This window comes from Entelurus aequoreus, linkage group LG06, assembly GCF_033978785.1.
Source record: "Entelurus aequoreus isolate RoL-2023_Sb linkage group LG06, RoL_Eaeq_v1.1, whole genome shotgun sequence".
Lineage (NCBI taxonomy): Eukaryota > Metazoa > Chordata > Actinopteri > Syngnathiformes > Syngnathidae > Entelurus > Entelurus aequoreus.
Window position 1 is genome coordinate 32,221,860 of NC_084736.1, and position 20,948 is coordinate 32,242,807.

Consider the following 20,948-nt stretch of genomic DNA (forward strand, 5'->3'; position numbering starts at 1 on the left):
GCTGGTGACATTTCTGTCAATAAAACATTTATCAAACTTGTTTTATGAAACAGATTTCTTCAAAAACTACCAGACTAAAAATGATTGAATTTGGTTAAAAGTACATCTGTGCCCGAATGTAAGACGACCGACCCCTATTTTGCAGAAAGTTAGGTGAAAATCAAATGTTTTTGATATTAATTCAAATATTCTATGAATCATATTTAATGCTACTTGCAATTAGGACCATGATCCTGTTTGCTCAAGTTTTATTGTTTCATATTACGAAGAAAATTGTTTATGGGTGCTGTAGGGACTATTTTGTTGACAACATACTCACCTCTAACTCACCGTCCACCTTCACGCTTTTCTTTCAATAGTTTGGGAGTTTTCTGTCAAAAGCAGTCCACAAAAGTTTTTTTCCCGGTTGTTGCAATGTTTCTTCTTCAGTTTGTTAGGTCACATGTTCACAGCAGATTGGAGAACTGTGGTCTGGATCAGTGGAGGGACAGAAGGGCGATGGAGGCGTGGTCATGTTGCTCACCCAGTCGGTCTGGGACCGTGGGTTTGTGAGTTTAGGTGCGTCAAGAACGACTACTTCCTGTTATTCAGTTTTACACTGGCGGTCTTAAAATAAAGATGTTTAGTTTTCTCTAAATTGTCACATTGGTCACCCTGACATAATTAATTAAAATAAATATGTTTTTACTCTGCTCAAAAAGGTTCATTAGGTCTTCTCATTCATATACTTTTTCAAATGTTCTTGTAATCAGACCATCTTTTCAGTATATTAGATGGAATCTTTACCTGACATGTTTTGACTGTTATCTGCAGTCGTCTTCAGAAGGGTCACCTGACCACTGACGTGTTGCCTTTCAGCAGTTCTTATAGGCGGGGCCAACCAGGCAGACCTGTCAAGTCTACCTGGTTGGTTTTCCCCCTCCCCCGCCGCTTGATGGTTAATGGAGGAGGGAGTCCCAGGTATGCAAGGTTTCCTTGGGCCGCTTCCTTAGTTCGATCGCCTACTTAATCCATCGTTTGAATGTGTTAATTTCTGTGCCAATGATTTTGCCGTTGTCCCGGTCCATGATGTGGTTATTTATTTTGCAATGATCTGATATGGCTGATTTTAAGATTTCCTGTTTGGATTGTTGTTTTAGGCTTCTTGTAAACCTTCCAGTGGTCTTGCCAACCAGGTAGACTTGAGCGGTCTGCCTAATTGGCCACGCCTAAAAGAACAGTTGATAGGCTACACGTCACAGTGGTCAGGTGACCCTTCTGAAGAAGACTGCTGATGACAGTCAAAACATGGTCTGATTACAAGAACATTTTAAAAATATGTTCTTAGTTTTACTAAATTATCACATTGGTGACCCTGACCATGACTAATTAAAATAAAGACATTTACTTTTTTATAAATTGCCACATTGGTGACCTTGACATGATATAAAGACACTCCCTTCAAACTGTAACGTAATGCGAGTGATGTTACTGTAAAACTAGCGATGTAACAATAAGAACATATAATATCCCGGTTTTGTTGAATGTGCTCAAAAAGTAAACACTAGCATAATACTAGATATACTTCCTTGGTAGGAAAATATGAAACATTGTTCTTACTTCTTCAGAGCCATTTTATTATTTGAGTGTTTATCTTCTATTTAATACTAACTGTAGGATGTTTTATTGAGGGTATTATTGCCGTTTATCGTTACAGCTCTAATCATAACACACTGGACACATCAAAACTGTCTTGTTTTATCTTGATGTGTGGAATCTGTAACATATAATACATATTTTCAAAGCTTTTATGACTTGACAAAACAGATATCTTTTCACTTTTCCAGGGTAAAAATCTTATATTGGGGTGAAAAGAAGGTTCATGTTGTTGCAGGATAACAATTGAAAGACAAATGAGAACTTCTCCAAACTAGTTATTACTGCATACTAAACGGTGTTATTGGGATGGCTCACTACAACAAACAACGTAAAAGCAGAACTTGCCTTTGTCAGGTACAGAAATGTGTCAACACAAAGAAGATCTAGTTATAAATAAATAAGGTCCTTATTGAGAATTTGCGGGATTAGTCTATTAAGGCAATGTAGTGGCATATTCTGTCTTTCACTCTTGGAATTTGCGATTTTTAAAAGGGGAAAAAAAGCCAAAAAGTCCATGAAATGAAATCTGCAAATAGAAACATTTGCCAAAACAAGCTGCTCCTCAGTGGTCCTACACTACTTCACTCAGATCAGTGCAATGTTTCCTGGCATTCAAACAAAAACACTCCCATCCTAGTGGGGGGAATAATCAAATGAGAGAATCTTAAGAAATAAAAAGGAGAAATGAAGGATGAAAGACTAATGAATGTAGGCTCTGTAGACTGCAGACATGTCATTGTCTGACTGGTCCAGCGCCTTGGCCCTCTTGTACACCTGGGAACAAAGTCATTGTCACTTAGACAGCACAGTCCCTCACAGAGCTTCCCTTCCCATACCCATATTGCAACCTTGAGATACAGTATCAGCAGGAATCACACGTGTATCACTTAGTAGTGTGGAATGTTTAAAAAAAGGTTTGATCAAGTGAAATGAGTCAAACAGCGAACAGTGGTAGTTATGAAAAACACTAACATATTTATTATTAACAGTCTGGAATGGATTTATGCTGTTTTTAAGTTGAAGAGTGGTAAAATGCTTTGGTGACACCTAGTGGTCACAATAACATGAAGTTAATCTCATGACGCAGTAAATTAACTGATGCGGACACGTTTGTTAGTGGATACTTTCTAGTACGCTTCTGCCTTGGAGAATTAGTATGTGTAAGTAATGTGTAACTATAATTATGTGATACTTGTTTATATTGACAAATGTCACGTTTTATTGTTCAATGATTATTACCTATGTGTAGATTGCGTGCTATTGTGTATCTGCTAGCTCCTAATAGCCTCTATAGCCTTGCATGTTTACCTTTTGTAAAATACTTTAGTAAAATAGAAGAACTTGTGTGTTTATTGGAGGACATTTAGATGTTGACTGGCTGTCCAACTTTGCACAAATAAACACTCTGCAGGACTGCTTGTATCGCACATATCACACACAAGTAAACACTCTGCAGTGCTGCTTGTATCGCATATGATATATCACACACAAGTAAACACGCTGCAGGACTGCTTGTATCGCACATGATATCACACACAAGTAAACACGCTGCAGGACTGCTTGTATCGCACATGATATCACACACATGTAAACACGCTTGTGATATTCATGATATCACACACACAAACACGCTACAGGACTGCTTGTATGGCACATGATATCACACACTTTACATCCAAACATATACCATCGATACTTGTTTTTTTGCTGACATCGGACCAATATCAATATCTATATCGGATGGGGACACCACTAGACAAGGGCATGCAGTAAAATTAGACCAACAAACTTGCCAGTTCAAGGACAATTAAAGCAAAAAAAGATTTTAAGTATTGAAAAAAAAACACTGAAAATATTTTGTAGGACTGCCCTTAGCGTGGATCACGGCACACATTTGCTCTGGTATCATTTCCAGCAGGTCCTGCAATGTCAGTGTTTCCAATGCATTCAGTGACTTGTGCTCGTCCGTCACTAGTAAAACGGCATTTGTTAGCTTTGCAGCAGCAGCTGGCCAATGATCTATCAATACCGGCAGTGACTGCAGCTCTGGTGAATGTTTCCTCTGGATTGTGTTGGCGCTAGTTAATAAAAAGATTGGCTGTGCTTCTATGGCTGTCTTGTCTCCTTGTCCACAAATGGGGTATTGTAGCTGGTCACTTTGACTTGTTATTCATTATTCCCTCGTGTCCAGCTCACAGAGACAAGATGGCGCCAGCGTGTATCAGCCGCAGTCTGCCTACTCTGCTTGAACTTTTGCTTATCGCTGCTTTGCTTGGTATTTTGTGCCAAAATATCTGACTTTATAGTGTACAACCGTCAGGCACTCGTCGATCTAAATCAACCGTATGAGGTGTACCAGAATAAACACTTCGGGGATCAGGCGTCTAAAATGCCTTCCCACCTAGCTTCGGTACCTGTCTACCTGCTACGCTCACCTGTCCTGCTGGGGAAGCGCACCAAAAAGCGGAGGAGACGCGGAGGTCTTCTGGCGAAAATCAAGGCGTACTGGAGGTCTCATTCTAGGACTGCTCCTGTCCTCTCTTCACCCGGATAACCGGAAACACACAGACTGCGGTGGATCCAGCCCGTGACACCTGCGCGTCTGCCCACCTGCCTCCATCATCTACCGCTGGCAGCGCCGCTGCACACCTTCCCCGACATTGCGGTGTGGACCACGGATGCCTCCGGCCGCTGTGCCTCAACTCTCCACCAGCTAGCGAGGCAACAACTCTTCGCTTGTGCCTGCAAAATGCTAAGTCGATAGCTAACAAAACACATCTCCTGAGCGACCTATTCGTGTCCCGCGAGTTGGATTTTATGTGCCTCAGGGAAGCTTGGCAGCGGGAGAACAAGTTATTTTTTCTTAAGGAGCTGTGTCCCCCGGACTGTCATGTGTTTGGGACAAAGGCCAAGGCCAAGCTGCCGCCTCGGCGAGTAAGCCGAGGCGGCGGCTTGGCCTTTGTTTACCGGGACTCTTTCTGCTGCAGACTGATGGACACGGACCCGTACAACTCATTCGAGCTTCAGACGTGCAAGGTTGGAAACAAACACTCTTTTTACTGTGTTTTAATCTACCGACAGCCTGGTCCTGCTCGTCTATTTTTAGATTAATTTACGGATTTTATGTCATCTATTGTTAAGCTGGAGAGTGTATTAATTGGTGGTGATTTTAATCTCCATGTTGATACGTCCTCTTGTCCCTTGGTAGCCGAACTGGAATCTCTTAAGGACTCATTTCACTTTTTACAGCATGTTTCGGGTCCTACTCACTCAAATGGTCATACTTTAGATCTGGTCTTCTCTTTTGGAGTAGAAATTGACCAAATAAGTATTGAAGATCTTCAAATAAGCAACCACTATTGCATTGTATTTAACTGTCCTTCTCACTGACTGAGTCTACTTCCAAAATGAGGAAACAGAAACGCATTCTAAATTACTCTGCAATCAGCGGGTTTTCTCTTCTTTTTGACCCAACAACTTTTGCTAGCTGTGATGTTGATACACTTATGACTAACTTCAATCATTGTCTGACTATTTTGAACACAGTAGCACCAGCTAAAAACACTCTACGCTCTCATAAAAAAACTTTGTCCATGGATGAACGAAGCCATTTCCAGTTTTAGGAGAAGCTGCCGGAAAGGAGAACGTTTGTGGAAAGCCACAAAATTTGAGATCCATTAGACTCCATTTTAAAGAAATGATAATGGAGCGAAATGAAACGATGAAACGTGCTCGCTCGGCTTTCTTTTCAAATCTTATTTCGCATAAGAAAAACCCTAAAGTCTTATTTGACACCATTGACAATCTTGTTGCACCTCCATCTCCTCAGGTGCCTGTGTACACACAGGATGACTGTAATAGATTTTTTAAAAACTTTTTTGTGAACAAGGTGCAAGACATAAGGGCCAGTATTAGTCCTCCCTTGGATGGTTTGTGCACTACACCAGCCCCTGTGTGCTCATCATGATCTTCCTTTACTCCTGTCAGCCTACAGGATGTTCAGGTTTTAGTAGGCAAAATTAAACCCACATCAAGCCCTGTGGACATTGTTCGTACTCCACTGTTCTTAAATGTTTTTGATGCTGTTGGTTCTCGGGTGGTAAAATTGATAAACCTTTCACTTCAGTCTGGCTCGATCCGCAGCTTTTTTAAACATGCTGTGGTGAATCCCATCCTTAAAAAACCTAACCTTGACCCGTTGGAGCCTATAAATTACCGGCCCATATCAAAACTTCCCTTTATGTCAATATACAGTTTTGGTTTTACTCGATTTGACATCTGCCTTTGATACTGTGGATCACAGTATACTGGTAGATCACCTCAAATCTGAGATGGGGTTTTCTGGTGCAGTTCTCCAGTGGTTTACTTCTTATATAAATGGGAGAACTTTTAATGTTGATTTTAATGATGTAATGTCCAATGTGTCCAACCTGTCATGTGGTGTGGCCCAGGGTTCTTTTCTGGGGCCTGATGCCACTTGGGAGGTTGATCAGTCGTTTTAAAAATGTTTCTTATAATTTCTATGCAGATGATATTCAACTGTTATGCTCCTTCAATGATTCAGTTTCACTTTTTATCTGAATTATTGGAGTGCATATCCTGTATTAAAACTGGTTGTCCTCAAATTTCCTCCAGATAAATTCAAACAAAACGGAAACTCTGATAATTGCCCCCGATAAAAAGACCCCCCTGATCAAGAACTCCCGTGGTGCTCTGGGTGCATCTGTTAAAAGCAGCCTCAGAAACCTTGAGGTTGTGTTTGATCAGTCCATGTCTTTGGATCATTGTCGTCAACTGACCAAAAACTGTTATCATCTCAGAAATATTTTTAAAGTGAGAAATTTGTTGTCAAAATTGGATCTCGAAATGATCATTCACACGTTCATTTCGTCTCGCATTGACTATTGCAATTCTCTCTTCACTCTTTTCAAAAAGTAGACGCTAAAGAGACTTCAGACGGTACAAATTGCGGCTGCCAGACTTCTGACCGGTGCGCCCAGAACAGCCCATATCACCCCCGTTTTATCCAGTCTTCATTGGCTTCCTGTTAATAATAATAATAATAATAATAATAATACCTGGGATTTATATAGCGCTTTTCTAAGTACCCAAAGTCGCTTTACATGTTTTTCTGAACCCATCAATCATTAACACCTGATGGTGGTAAGCTACTTTCGTAGCCACAGCTGCCCTGGGGTAGACTGACGGAAGCGTGGCTGCAATTTGCGCCTACGGCCCCACCGACCACCACCTATCATTCATCATTCATTTCACCGGTGTGAGCGGCACTGGGGGCAAAGGGTGAAGTGTCCTGCCCAAGGACACAATGGCAGCGATTTTTTTTTTTTTTTTTTAGATGGTAAGAGCCGGGGAGCGAACCTGCAACCCTCAGGTTTCTGGCACGGTTGCTCTACCCACTACGCCACGCCGCCCCAAATTAAATTCCGCATTGAGTTAACATTTTTAGTCCTGGCATTCCGTGAGTTGCATGGTGGGGCCCCTCAGTACATCACTGACTTGTTATGCCCCTACTCTTTAGGGCGCAGCCTCTGGTCTTCAGGCCAGGGTCTTCTAAAGATCCCGAAAATTCGTTTTAAAACCCGTGGAGACCTGGCATTCCAGGCTATAGCTCCCAGACTCTGGAACAATTTGCACCAGTCTCTCCGTGATCTTGACTGTGTTGAAACTTAAGAAACATTTGAAAACTTCTTTTTAGTAAAGCTTTTAGTTAATGCACCTTTTAACTATCATTTTTAATCACCTTTGTATCCTTTTTATGATGTTGCCCCTGTTATTTTAAATTGAATTGTTGTTTTACTTTACCTATGTTTTCTACAGCGCTTTGTGATTTTATCTGTGAAAAGCGCTTTATAAATAAAATTTACTTATATTGTAGTGGGAGTGTGTGTACTTCAATGTTTGCTGTGTGATGTTGCCTCTTCCTATGTGATTCAGTTCATTTTAGTGTGTTACCAGCAGCCTGTATTGCTCTTTATCAGCAAAAAGTTACTTCCTGCATTGAACTTGCTGTGCTTTCAACGCTGTAAAAAACCATGTTACATCAAACGCATCGCTAGCAGAGTTGTAACGTACGTAAAAGTCTGTAATTTGATGACTTGTGATTTGTAAAAGTAACAGGATTTTGCTAACATTGCAGAACACAAGCCTCTTTGACGGATGATACTCTCGGCCCAAAACCGCTGAATTGCCTGTCTTCAGTTTTATTAGTCAGAAAAAAAGCAAAAAGAAATGTTGCATGAACAAAATAGTCATACCTCATTTGCAGCTGCAGCCATGGGGGTGGGATGGTTGGCCATGTCACCCATGGAGATGGCTAACCTCAAGTCTTTCTGAATGTGCTTCAAATAGTAGTCTGGCTTAAAGTTGCCCTGTAAAATGTCTGAAGGCACAAAAACAATCAGATGAATAAAACATATCAATGAATTTGAACCTAACTGGATGATAGGGGTGTGTTAAATACAATTCAGTGTGTTACAATTCCATTATGATTCAATTATGACTCAGTATGCTACAATTCCATTATGACTCAAATGATGAAACGATTATTGTAAACTGTGGACTATAAGCTGCTACTTTTTTTACACTTTGTACCCTGATACCCTATGACGGTACGGCTAATTGATGGATTTTAATCTGATAAGCCATAAAAAAAACCCATAAAAAACAAAGCAAATACTCCTCGAAAGTGTTTTATTGTTTGTGCTATCGCGCCAACTTATAGACAAGTTCGCTCACTGCATGTGTCCTTCCATTCACGGGTATTGTTCCTTTATTTCTTCTTCCCCCAACCAGAGTCTTCCAGACATCCGCAATGTTTCTACGCCTATGGATTCTTCATTCATCACTCCAAGCAACTTTTGGAAGTGGTACATTATAACTAAAACAATTCTTACTTACTAAAGCGTCCCATGTGGGATGTCTGTAGGAGTGTTTCCATGCATATTTGTATGTGCTATTGTAATGTAATCAAGCTAGCATCATCACGTTTACAAGTGTCTGAGTTAGTATTATTAACTTGCAATGGCATTATTTTTATAGTTTGTTTCATAAATTCCTCAGTAAATTCACAAAAATGTCACTGTGGAGTTATTGAGTCTGTTTAGCTGACTGGATTGATTGATTGATTGATTGAGACTTTTATTAGTAGGTTGCACAGTGAAGTACATATTCCGTACAATTGACCACTAAATGGTAACACCCGAATAAGTTTTTCAACTTGTTTAAGTCGGGGTCCACTCAAATTGATGCATGATACAGATATATACTATCATATATACTATCATCATAATACAGTCATCACACAAGATAATCACATTGAATTATTTACATTATTTACAATCAGGGGTGGGGGGGGGGGGGGTAGGATATGGACAGCAAGTAGTGGACATATATATATATAGAGAGAGAGAGAGAGAGAGAGAGAGAGAGAGAGAGATCAGAAGGCATAAGAAAAAGTATCTGCATTTGATTGTTTACATTTGATTATTAGAAATCCGGGGAGGGTGTTAGTTAAGGGTTGTAGCTGCCTGGAGGTGAACTTTTATTGCGGTTTTGAAGGATAGAGATGCCCTTTCTTTTATACCTGTTGGGAGCGCATTCCACATTGATGTGGCATAGAAAGAGAATGAGTTAAGACCTTTGTTAGTTCGGAATCTGGGTTTAACGTGGTTAGTGGAGCTCCCCCTGGTGTTGTGGTTATGGCGGTCATTTACGTTAAGGAAGTAGTTTGACATGTACTTCGGTATCAGGGAGGTGTAGTGGATTTTATAGACTAGGCTCAGTGCAAGTTGTTTAACCCTGTCCTCCACCTTGAGCCAGCCCACTTTGGAGAAGTGGGTAGGAGTGAGGTGGGATCTGGGGTGGAGGTCCAGAAGTAACCTGACTAGCTTGTTCTGAGATGTTTGGAGTTTAGATTTGAGGGTTTTGGAGGTGCTAGGGTACCAGGAGGTGCATGCGTAATCGAAAAAGGGTTGAACGAGAGTTCCCGCCAGAATCCTCATGGTGCTTTTGTTGACTAGAGAGGAGATTCTGTAGAGAAATCTCGTTCGTTGGTTAACCTTTCTGATTACCTTGGTTGCCATTTTATCACAGGAAAGGTTAGCCTCTAGAATGGAACCTAGGTAGGTGACCTCATCTTTCCTGGTGATAACAATGTCACCCACTTTTATAGTGAAGTCATTGACTTTCTTAAGGTTGATGTGGGACCCAAACAGGATGGATTCTACAGAGCTCAGCACTGAGGATTTTCTCCACCTGTGACTTGTCCTTGTCGGATACCAGCAGGGCAGAGTCATCCGCAAACAAAAACAATTCACAGTCGCATGCCGATGACATGTCGTTTATGTATATTAGGAACAGTAAAGGTCCCAATATACTGCCTTGGGGGACTCCACAGCTCACCGAGAGGGGGGGGGACACGGTGCCGTTCACCTCTACCACCTGCTCCCTCCCCTCCAAGTAAGATTGCATCCAGCTCCATGAGGTTTTGTTAAATCCGATTGCTCTGAGCTTATCCAACAGTATAGCGTGGTTAACGGTGTCAAAGGCCTTCTGAAGGTCCAGCATGACCATGCCGCAGTATTTGCCCGCGTCCACCTCATGTTTGATGTGGTCGGTCAGATAGAGAAGGCATGTGTCAGTGCAGTGGTTAGTTCTGAAGCCGGATTGGAATTTGTACATGAGTTTATTAGTGGCAAGGTAACTATCGACCTGTTCATAAACTATTTTCTCCATTACTTTCGAAATGGAACTGAGAATAGAAACAGGTCGGTAGTTGCCAGGTTTCAATTTGCTTCCTTTTTTAAAGAGGGGAGTTACTCTTGCTATCTTAAAATCTTTTGGTACTTGGCCTTGTGTAATTGATAGGTTTATTATGTGCGTGATGATCGGGGCAATGATGGAGGCAGAGTCCCTGAGGAATCTGGAGGGAATATTATCTAGCTTGCGCAGCTAGTGGGTCTATGACGATGACTTCTGTTTTGTTTGATCAGCTGTTCTACTGCCGTGTTACAGACACCGTTTGGAAACAATTAACGTATGTGAATAATCATTTATAAAATATTTCTGTGTAAATAACTAATTTCACAACGTATATATCTGCGATTATAGTCCAGTGCGGCTAATATATGGAAATATATATTTTGCCTTCTAAAATTTAGTGGGTGTCTTATATATCGGTGCGCTCTATAGTCCGGAAAATGTTGTATTTATGTACCTTTTCCCCTATACAGGAGTTTTTTTTAAAGAAGATATATTTGTCAGCTTTTACTAATAAAGTAAACAAATTGACCTCCTTTATCTTTGATTCGAATCAGACATGTGTTTAAGTGCTTTTCAAAAGTAACTGCTTTTAACCAAAGTCTTCTGCGTTTTTCAAAAAGTTTGTTACTACCAAGTTTAATACAAAACAGATTATTCAAAAACAGACTTCCAAACAAAATCCTTTACAAAACAACTACTTGAACTACAGGCGTTTTTTGCGATTGTAGTGGCTTAAAATGCCATTTTCAGAAAGTTGCAGCAAGTGATATTTAAGATGTATTTTAAAAAAAAACATTGAATCAACTTGTGATTTTATGAATTTGTTATCGATGTTTCAGGTGTTCTTTGTAACATTAACCTCAAAAAGCACAGGATGTCAACAAAAAATTGCAAAACAAATACTGGTTTTGTTTTACTCCTTTTATAGCACACAGTAGATAGATGGCAGAAACTCATTGTCAAATAACTGTACTGTTTTTAATCATTGCAACTGATAAAAGTAATAATTTATTATGAGTACATAAAGAAACACCAGCAAAGGCTTACTTATTGTCCGCAGTCTGCCTTGTCGACCACTCGTTAGACATTCTCTGTCTATGTTGTACATGTGAAAAGTCCTGAACATTCATGTCTGTTGATAGCGATCTATAGCGCTCATTTTTGTTGCTAAATTAGAGACGGGAGATCATCACACTTCACAAGTCATGAGAACCCGCATAATACGCAGGGATTGGTTTTATTTGCGTGAATTGGCACGATTGTGACACCGCAAATTATCCTTTTCACGTTTCATCTGAGAAACTGATGTATTGGCACACCCCTATTAGATAATATTCATGTTTTACAATTGTCAGGAAATAATACAAGAAGACTTGTGCTGTCGTTTGGAATGTCGGTGATGTTAGACATACTTTGGCATTTTTGGTCCACAAAGGTGCTCGCCATCTGGCCCTGGCATAGGATGTCGAGCAGGGTCTGCTGTGATTGGCCAGTGGCCTGTGCCAGTGTGAGCCCTTCTGCGATGGTGGCCATGAAGCTGCCGTGCACCATGTTGAGGATGAGCATCATCCTCGCTGCATTCCCTGCGTCGCCTTTCAAGAAAACAATAAATGGGTTATACTTGTATAGCACTTTTCTACCTTCAAGGTACTCAAAGCGCTTTGACGCTATTTCCACATTCACCCATTCACACACACATTCACACACTGATGGCGGGAGCTGCCATGCAAGGCGCTAACCAGCAGCCATCAGGAGCAAGGGTGAAGTGTCTTGCCCAAGGACACAACGGACGTGACTAGGATGGTAGAAGGTGGGGATTGAACCCCAGTAACCAGCAACCCTCCGATTGCTGGCACGGTCACTCTACAAACTTCGCCACGCCAATACAACAATTTAAAAATGACAGGACTGTATCTGTACTCTTTTCAAATGTAGATTTTTATTAACTAATAAACTCTACATTTTTGTCAGTATATCTTGTTTTCTTACACTTTTGAGGCTCATTGGCAAATGTTATATAGTAGTCTCTGCAAGCAGTTGCAATTCCAAGACATTTGATGGCAGTAGTGGATTTGCTATGAAGCATTACACACAGAGTACTGTTTATTTGCTACGGAGCATGACACAGAGTACTATTTGCTACGGAGCATTACACAGTACTATTTGCTACGGAGCTTCACACACAGTACTGTTTATTTGCTATGGAGCATTACACAGAGTACTATTTGCTATGGAGCATTACACACAGAGCACTGTGTATTTGCTATGAAGCATTACACAGAGAGTACGGTTTATTTGCTACGAAAAATTACACACAGAGTACAGTGTATTTGCTATGGAGCATTACACACAGAGTACAGTGTATTTGTTATGAAGCATTACACAAAGAGTACTGAAAGTGTTAGAATGTTGCTGCACAACAAATAAAGCCAACAGAACTGAAGATAGAGAAACTTTAGATATCACAACAAATTGTATTCATTTTCAGTTGCTGTAGTCAGAAAATAATCTTTGTGATAAATTAATTAAATGTGCCAGTCTTGTCTTTTGTTGAGTCCTACAAAGTGTTTATACTGTAAGTATTATTACACATCAGCACTTTGATTGTACTGTGCATCTTAACAAATTAGGTGTTGAAATTCCATCCATCCATCCATCCATCTTCTTCCGCTACTAATGCCAATCAGTAGCATGTATACAGTGAATCCAATGTAAATTAGCCTCCAGCTAGCGCATTTTGAAAAGTGGAACCATACTTTTGTTTAACTCATTCTGTTTAATTCAACAAAAAAAAGACAAACTTGCTTTAGTAAACATACAAGTATTGCCTTTCTCCCAATCCATTTTTGTTGCATTATCAACCAATTAGACAATGCTTTGCTCAACAATAAAAGCTGTATATACTCTCGCGTCTTGATTCGTTTATAGCTCTTCTGGCACCTGACTTGTAATTCTCCTCCAACACACTAAGGGGCGGTGTCTCCTGACGCTTGTGTAGAAAATGCCAAAAAACTTACCAATGGTTTCTATTAGATGCTCTACCCGAGCCAATGTGCTGGTAAGATAATCACTGATAAAGACGTGACTTCACTGCTCCAAATATCTTGTCGTGAAGCTGACAGAGGTCACACATTGTGAGTTTGTGGAGAGGAGTTTGCCAACAGTCTGATACATGTCGGAGAGGGCTGTTTCACTTGTGTATTTACGAGCAGGCAAGCGGCCATCTCCCACATTCTTCACCACAGAGCACTTGATCATCCAATACTATGAATTCCCATAGTTTACCATAAACGCCAGTTCCAGGTTGGGATTCTTGTGAAAACTTTTTTGTGCTGGAATCAGTCTGTCAGGGTTTGTTGCTTTTGTCCCGCCTTGTTAGCTTTAATCGTGGGGACTTCATTGTGTGCGTCTGCATGGCGGCCTTTCAAGTGATTCGTTAAGTCGCTTGCATTTGGACGTCTCACCCCTCGAAATAAAGATATTGCAAAGTTTGCATGTTGCTGTTTGACTTGTTTATAATATCGCCACACTGTCGACATTCGCTTTGGTCTTCAGTTTCCGGTACAAAAAGAAGTAATTTCCGTGTAGCAAAATTAACATGCTAATTGACTTATTGGCTTCTTACGCTCTATTTAGGTCGTAGACCCAAGGTTCCTTACAAAATATATATTAGTATGGTATCGGAGATTTAGTTAGAACTAGGGCTGGACGATACGGACCAAAACTGATATTCCGGTATTGTTAGGTTGTATATTACGATACAACAGTATTTAGTTTAAACACCACATTACTGTTACTACCAGTGTTCTCAAATTACTTTTTTACAAGTTAGAAAATTCCAAAAAAAAGGTGCAGTTCCACCTAAAGTCTTAAGCGCAATCCTTCACAGGGTTTTTTGGCGTCAATGCGTATTTTGTTCTTATGCAACATCTATCCATCCATTTTTGTTACTTCACCAAATGTAATTACTTTTTAATACATGTCATTAATTACTAGGGAAAGTAATTAAGGCGTTACTTGAAAAAAAATGTAATGTGCGTGCATGTACCTTTAAAAGGCAGTGTCTGTTGCCAAGCGGCGGTTTCACTCTATTTGTTAGCTTTAGCAGTTAGCACTGTTTGTCGGCTCTTCTGTTGAATATTCTCACCGGCTTGTGTTACTTCTGGTTAATAAAAAGGGCCCGCCCCCACCAGCCGCCTACACTTAAGTGCAGTTACAGCAGTTGTGCGCGAAGGCGAATGTGGCGGGGGGTCGGTTGTCGGCAATGCACGGTAGACCCTTCCCACCCACCGGATCCTTCCTCAGCTACGGTGCCTGCTGGGCACCCCGGCCGCAACAAAGGCAAATCAAAAGATTTATATATATATAGCTTTCTAAAATATACTAGTATTAACTATAACACCCGTATACCGCTCAGCCCTAGTTACAAATACTTTCCAATACCTCCAAAAAGTGCCGTATCGGCATCGGAACATCCCTATATTTAGGTAGTGCTTTGACGAACCACTACAGTTTAAGAATCACTGAGCCAGGAGAATAGCGGAATTCCGCGTTGCCAGTAGGTATTTACCTTCTTGTGAACAGTGAACAATGACAACATCTTTGTTGGCATTCAGAAACGTCACTTGACTTTTAATGGACCTTTTACTCAAACCCGAGGAAAAGACATTTGTGAGGATGGACTAAGTTGCCGTGGAAGACGGGACAATTTGCAACGCTAAACGGCCATTGGAGATAAGAGACAAGAGAGAGCTATGTAACTGAAAATAAATTAAACTGGAAAATAATTACTGTAACGACCTACTGTTTATGACCTTAATGACCTTAATGTTTATGTGAATGTGTTATTGATGTTCCCATACTGAGCCTAATAGGTGATTGATGAAAAATTAGAACGTGAGAGACAAAGACATGTGTGCAGATTAAAAAAAAAAAATGTATCAAAGTTAGCACAAGATTGGCAATAAAAGTTAAAGAGTGTCTTACTTTGTGTGACTTTCTGGACAAGACAAGCTGAAAAACGACACGTTCAGTAATAGTTTTTCAAGCGCACTGAGATATTAAGTACACAATCAGTTTACATGCACTGTTTTATCTGATACAATCATTTGTGCATTTCAAGCACGTCGGCTGCTCAGGGACCCTCCTCTGCAAAAACTGACCAATCACAGCTCTGCGGCCTGCATCGCCGCTCACAAGAAGCCAGGATTTACGCAGGGGGAAAGATATATGTAGCGCTGCATTCAGTACCCCAACAGAAGGAACTGTTCCAATACTAGCAAAGTACTTCCACACTGTTGAGATCTCATAAAGTACGTCTTAATAACTAACAAAGCAGTGGAATGCCATCATCATACGACACCTACCCAAGAAGAAGGACGTTTTTCCCATTGCCTGAAAGCAGCTGCTGCAGTCCTCATAAACTGTTCGGTCACCGGCGGCCAAGATGACCAACATTCCGTCATTGGAGAGTTGCTGGCTTCCTGCCACCGGAGCCTCCAGGAAACGTCCACCCCTTGAAGTGATCACCTGACAATTATCAACAATTACAAAATGTCATCAAATTTTTTTACCCGTCAAATGATAATGTGTATTCAATATAGGGCTGGACGATTATGGCAAAAATAATAATCCCAATCATTTTTAATTGATATTGTAATCCGGATTAATCATATGATTATTCATTAATTCGAGTATTTATCGTCCCACCATAACTTAACTTTAAATATAGTTTTGAAAATGGATATAAATTAGTAGCAAATAAACCACAAGTAAAATAATAATAGCAATGACAATACAGTTAAGTAGCAATATAAAAAACAACAAATTTTAGTTTTTCCAGTGTGATTTTAATTCAGTTTTTTACCTTTTACACTTATTTTACCACCATAGAGTGTGTGCTTTTTGTGTCAAATAAAGTTTAATAACATTTTTGTTGATTACATGCAAAAATCCTCACCTTAATTTGTGTAATACATCATTGGACAAGTTTGACCAGTATTTTAGCTCAAAGCATAATAATTGTGTAAATGTATCTATAAGTGCTTTAACATTGAAAGGTACTTTGTTTGAAACCCTTTATTTTGATAGCGCAGCCAGACTGGATGTGGCGCATCGCGCCATTATTGTGAAAGGCGGAAGTGTGCTGTGCTGTTCTCGAGTAAAGAGACCACTTGAGGCTGTAAGAAAAAAAAAAAAAAGAGCAAGCCTCTCAATTTGCGACCGCTGTTTGTACATTGATGTTACGTCCATGATGTCGTTCACAACAACACAACAGATGACGTGTTGTGTGTGTATGACTGTTTGTACGTTGATGTTACATCTATGATGTTGTTCACAACAACACAACAGATGTGTTGTGTGTGTATGACTGTTTGTACGTAGATGTTACATCCATGATGTCGTTCACAACAACACAACAGATGACGTGTTGTGTGTGTCTGATTGTTTGTACGTTGATGTTACATTGATGATGTCGTTCACAACAACACAAGCAGATGAGATGTGTTGTGGGTGTATGGATTGTTCCTGCTAGCTTTAGCTTCCTAGTTTTCTCTCTGCTTCAAGTGGCCGTCTTGACATTGTTGAGTTCAGGACAAGCCAGCGGTTGAGTGTAGGACGGCCAGCGGTTGAGTGTAGGATGGCCAGCGGTTGAGTGTGTCGGGGATAAATGAGCCCTACCGGACGCATTATTTTCCCAAATGAATGTTCCTTCTCTTCACAATGACAACATTTCACATACATTTATGTAAATTTCCCTGATATTATTTTGCGTTAATTAGCGGATTACTTTTTATTAGCCAATAGTGTTACGTGAACACGGAAATCTTATGCCTTAATTCTTCTATTGAGTTCAGTGATTATTTATTAGGCAAACTAGCACTGTGTCAAATAAAAAGTAGCAACCATGGTGACACTCCATACTTCTCATAGACATGCTCTTTTTTCACTCATTCACTCCTCATCTGTTTCACCATCACTCTGAATTTGCAGGCATCGTTATTTTATTTTCATAATTGTGGGAAGCCATAATCGTAATCGAAATGAAAACTGATTGATTGTCCAGCCCTAATTCCACGTTGGCAAAACACGCACCTGGGAGAGTTCTGTGATGGTCTCTGGATCCACCGTACTCATCTCTACGTAACACTTGCCCGGCCGGATTCCCTGCAGCACTCCACTGGGACCCAAAACCAACTGAATGGACCGAGACAAAGACGTATAAACCGACTCTGCATCTCCGCAGGGAGATGTGCAGGTGTGTTGATACTCACATCTCTGGCAGCCTTTGGATCAGAGACGCAAGAGAAAGTGATATCGCACATGGAAGCGACTTCTGCAGGGGTCCGACCCAAGCGGGCACCTTCTTGGATGAACAGGTCACACTGGATGACAAAGGGAAAATGACACATTTGAACCAAAATGTCGTCAATACAAAATGTTTATGTACAAAACCCAAAACCAGTGAAGTTGGCACGTTGTGTAAATCGTAAATAAAAACAGAATACAATGATTTTTAAATCTTTTTCAACTTATATTAAACTGAATAGACTGCAAAGACAAGATATTTAATGTTCGAACTGAGAAACTACATTTTTTTTTTCAAATAATCATTAACTTAGAATTTAATGGCAGCAACACAATGCAAAAAAGTTGGCACAGAGGCATTTTTACCACTGTGTTACATGGCCTTTCCTTTTAACAACACTTAGTAAACGTTTGGGAACTGAGGAGACCAATTTTTAGACCATCTTAAATGAGCTTGGGCCCAACGAAGCCGGCTGCGTTTCTGGGTGTTGATAAATGGCTTTTACTTTGCATAATAGAGTTTTAACTTGCACTTACAGATGTAGCCCGACTTAAACAAGTTGAAAAACTTATTCGGGTGTTACCATTTAGTGGTCAATTGTACGGAATATGTACTTCACTGTGCAACCTACTAATAGAAGTCTCAATCAATCAAAGCCACAAACTGTAGTTACTGACAGTGGATTTCTGAAGTGTTCCTGAGCCCATGTGGCGATATCCTTCACAAACTGATGTCGCTTTTTGATGCAGTACAGCCTGAGGGATCGAAGGTCACGGGCATTGCCGCTTACGTGCAGTGATTTCTCCAGATTCTCTGAAACTTTTGATGATATTACAGACCGTAGATGGCGAAATCCCTAAATTCTTTGCAATAGCTAGTTGAGAAATGTTGTTCTTAAACTGTTCCGACAATTTGCTTACACATCTGTTCACGAAGTGGTGACACTGGCCCAATCCTTGTTTGTGAATGACTGAGCATTTCATGGCACCCTTCTGTTCCCAATTAGCCTGTTCACCTTTGGGATGTTCCAAGTAAGTGTTTAATGAGCATTCCTCAACTTTCTCATTCTTTTTTGACACTTGTGCCAGCTTTTTGGAAACATGTTGCAGGCATCAAACTCCAAATGAGCTATTTGCAGAAAATAAAATTTACCAGTTGGAACATTAAGTATCTTGTGTTTGATGAGCATTCCTCAACTTTCTCAATCTTTTTTGACACTTGTGCCAGCTTTTTGGAAACATGTTGCAGGCATCAAACTCCAAATGAGCTAAAATTTACCAGTTGGAACATTAAGTATCTTGTCTTTGCAGTCTATTCAACTCAATATAGGTTGAAAAGGATTCGCAAATCATTGTATTCTGTTTTGAGTTTGAGTTTGAGTTCATTTCGAACATGCAAGCATACAACATGATACATCACAATTTCCAGTTTCTCTTTTCAACATGTTCGAAAAGGAGTAGGAAGAAGCAGAGCTTATTTAATCCTACCCCTTTTCTTTATATAACAGTTGCAAAACTTTTTGTTCACTTCCTGTTCACAATTTATTCACAATAAACTCTGTAAGTAATCACAATAAAAATAAATAAATAAATAATAGTAAGAATTTAACAATAATAATTGGTGAAGTAAGTCATATTTCATATGATGAGATAAGTAAGATTACTTTAAGAATGAATGAATGGATGGATGAAATAAATTGAGAATGTTTGTCATGGTTCTTCTTCTTTGTACTTTGTAAACACTTTAAGTTTGAAGAGTTTCTTGAAGTGGATCATATTAGTACATTGTTTGATTGCTTTGCTTAATCCATTCCATAATTTAAGTTTTTAATTACTTACACAATGTGCCAACTTCACTGGTTTTGGGTTTTGTATATTTCAGTTCATTCAGACTTTGACAAAGAGATCAGCGTTAACTCTATGGTGTTCAGATAGCTTAATTCGTTCAACAGCTTGTTTGCTGCCAATAACAAGTGGACATGAAGCAACGTGCAACCCAGCAACATCAATACTTGGTAGGAATGTTTAATTTTCAAACGAGATCTTTCATCCAATGTTGTAGATAAAAGACAAACTAATGACAGTGATTTCATCGCATTTTACCGTTTTTTTATAATATACTGCACTGAATGAGCTTTTTTTGTGACAAGCATGTCATTCTGTACCTTTTCTGCTGTGCGGTTCCACACCGTGACAACATGGCCCATTTTCAGCAAGTTGGAGACGATACCGCTCCCCATCAGCCCTAGACCGAGGAACCCTATCCTGAGGGCAACAGGGGAAAAAAGGATCAACACATGAGGACTTCAAATAGACTATGTAAATGCACAAGTATATTGCTGTGTCTGCATTCAAATATTATTCCACAATTGTTTGTTGTATTTAACATCAGCTCCATTGCTTAAAGCGGGGGTCTGCAACCCGTGGCTCTTTAGTGCCGCCCTACTGGCTCACTGGAGCATTTTTCAAAAAGTTCTGAAAATGGAAAAAGATGGGGGAAAAATAATTTTTTGTTTCAGTAATTTTTTTGTTTGAGGACAAATATGACACAAAACTTCCCAATTGTTAGAAAGCCCACTATTTAATATGTTTGTGCGTATTAGAGATGCGCGGTTTGCGGACACAACCGCGGAGTCCGCGGATAATGCGCGGGTCGGGCGGAAGTATGACGAAAAAAATAGATTTTAAATAGATTCGGGCGGGTGGCGGTTGAACCAATTCGGAAATATATAAACATAGTTAAATGTTGTTACCCACATACGAAAAACGAGCAGCATTCTTTGAAACAGGCAATTATTCATCAGGCACTGCTGCAGCTGTCACGCCAAATTTCTTCCCCCCTACAGAACCCCCCCCCCCCCCCCCCCCCCCCCCCCCATTTACTTCTGGGGCTGCGTCCAATAAAATCCCAAAGTTGCCGGGGGTCCTGTTTCGCGCCTGTACAAAAAACAACAACAATCGATTTCTTCAGATTCCAGCAGCTGTCAAAGACGAAGTATCCTTCCAGCTACGGGCAGTCAAAGCCGAAGTGCTATCGATCGCTGTCAATGATGTAAGACGAAACATGACCACGGAAGTAAATAGGGGTGGGGGAAGGTTTTTGTAGGGGGAAGAAATTTGGCGTGACACAGCACACCACAACACAACACAACAGGAGAATAAGAAAAAAATAAAAAGATGGCAACGCCGGCAGCAAACGTGGTACGCGACAAACTAAAAAA

The 20,948-nt window shown here is 40.2% G+C and overlaps 1 protein-coding gene across 3 annotated transcripts in view; it reads right to left on the reverse strand.

Moving 5' to 3' along the window:
• Positions 1-1,897: 1,897 nt before the first annotated feature.
• Positions 1,898-20,948, reverse strand: part of glyr1 (glyoxylate reductase 1 homolog (Arabidopsis)) — a 55,656-nt gene continuing 36,605 nt past the window's right edge. For all 3 annotated transcript variants that reach the window (XM_062050539.1, XM_062050541.1, XM_062050540.1), the window contains 7 exons: positions 19,893-19,992; positions 17,694-17,804; positions 17,515-17,616; positions 15,786-15,948; positions 11,832-12,011; positions 7,914-8,038; positions 1,898-2,412 (listed from right to left, as the gene is read on the reverse strand). In XM_062050539.1, coding sequence (XP_061906523.1) covers positions 2,338-2,412; positions 7,914-8,038; positions 11,832-12,011; positions 15,786-15,948; positions 17,515-17,616; positions 17,694-17,804; positions 19,893-19,992 — 856 coding nt within the window. In that variant the 3' untranslated portion in view covers positions 1,898-2,337. The remainder of the gene's footprint in view (positions 2,413-7,913; positions 8,039-11,831; positions 12,012-15,785; positions 15,949-17,514; positions 17,617-17,693; positions 17,805-19,892; positions 19,993-20,948) is intronic.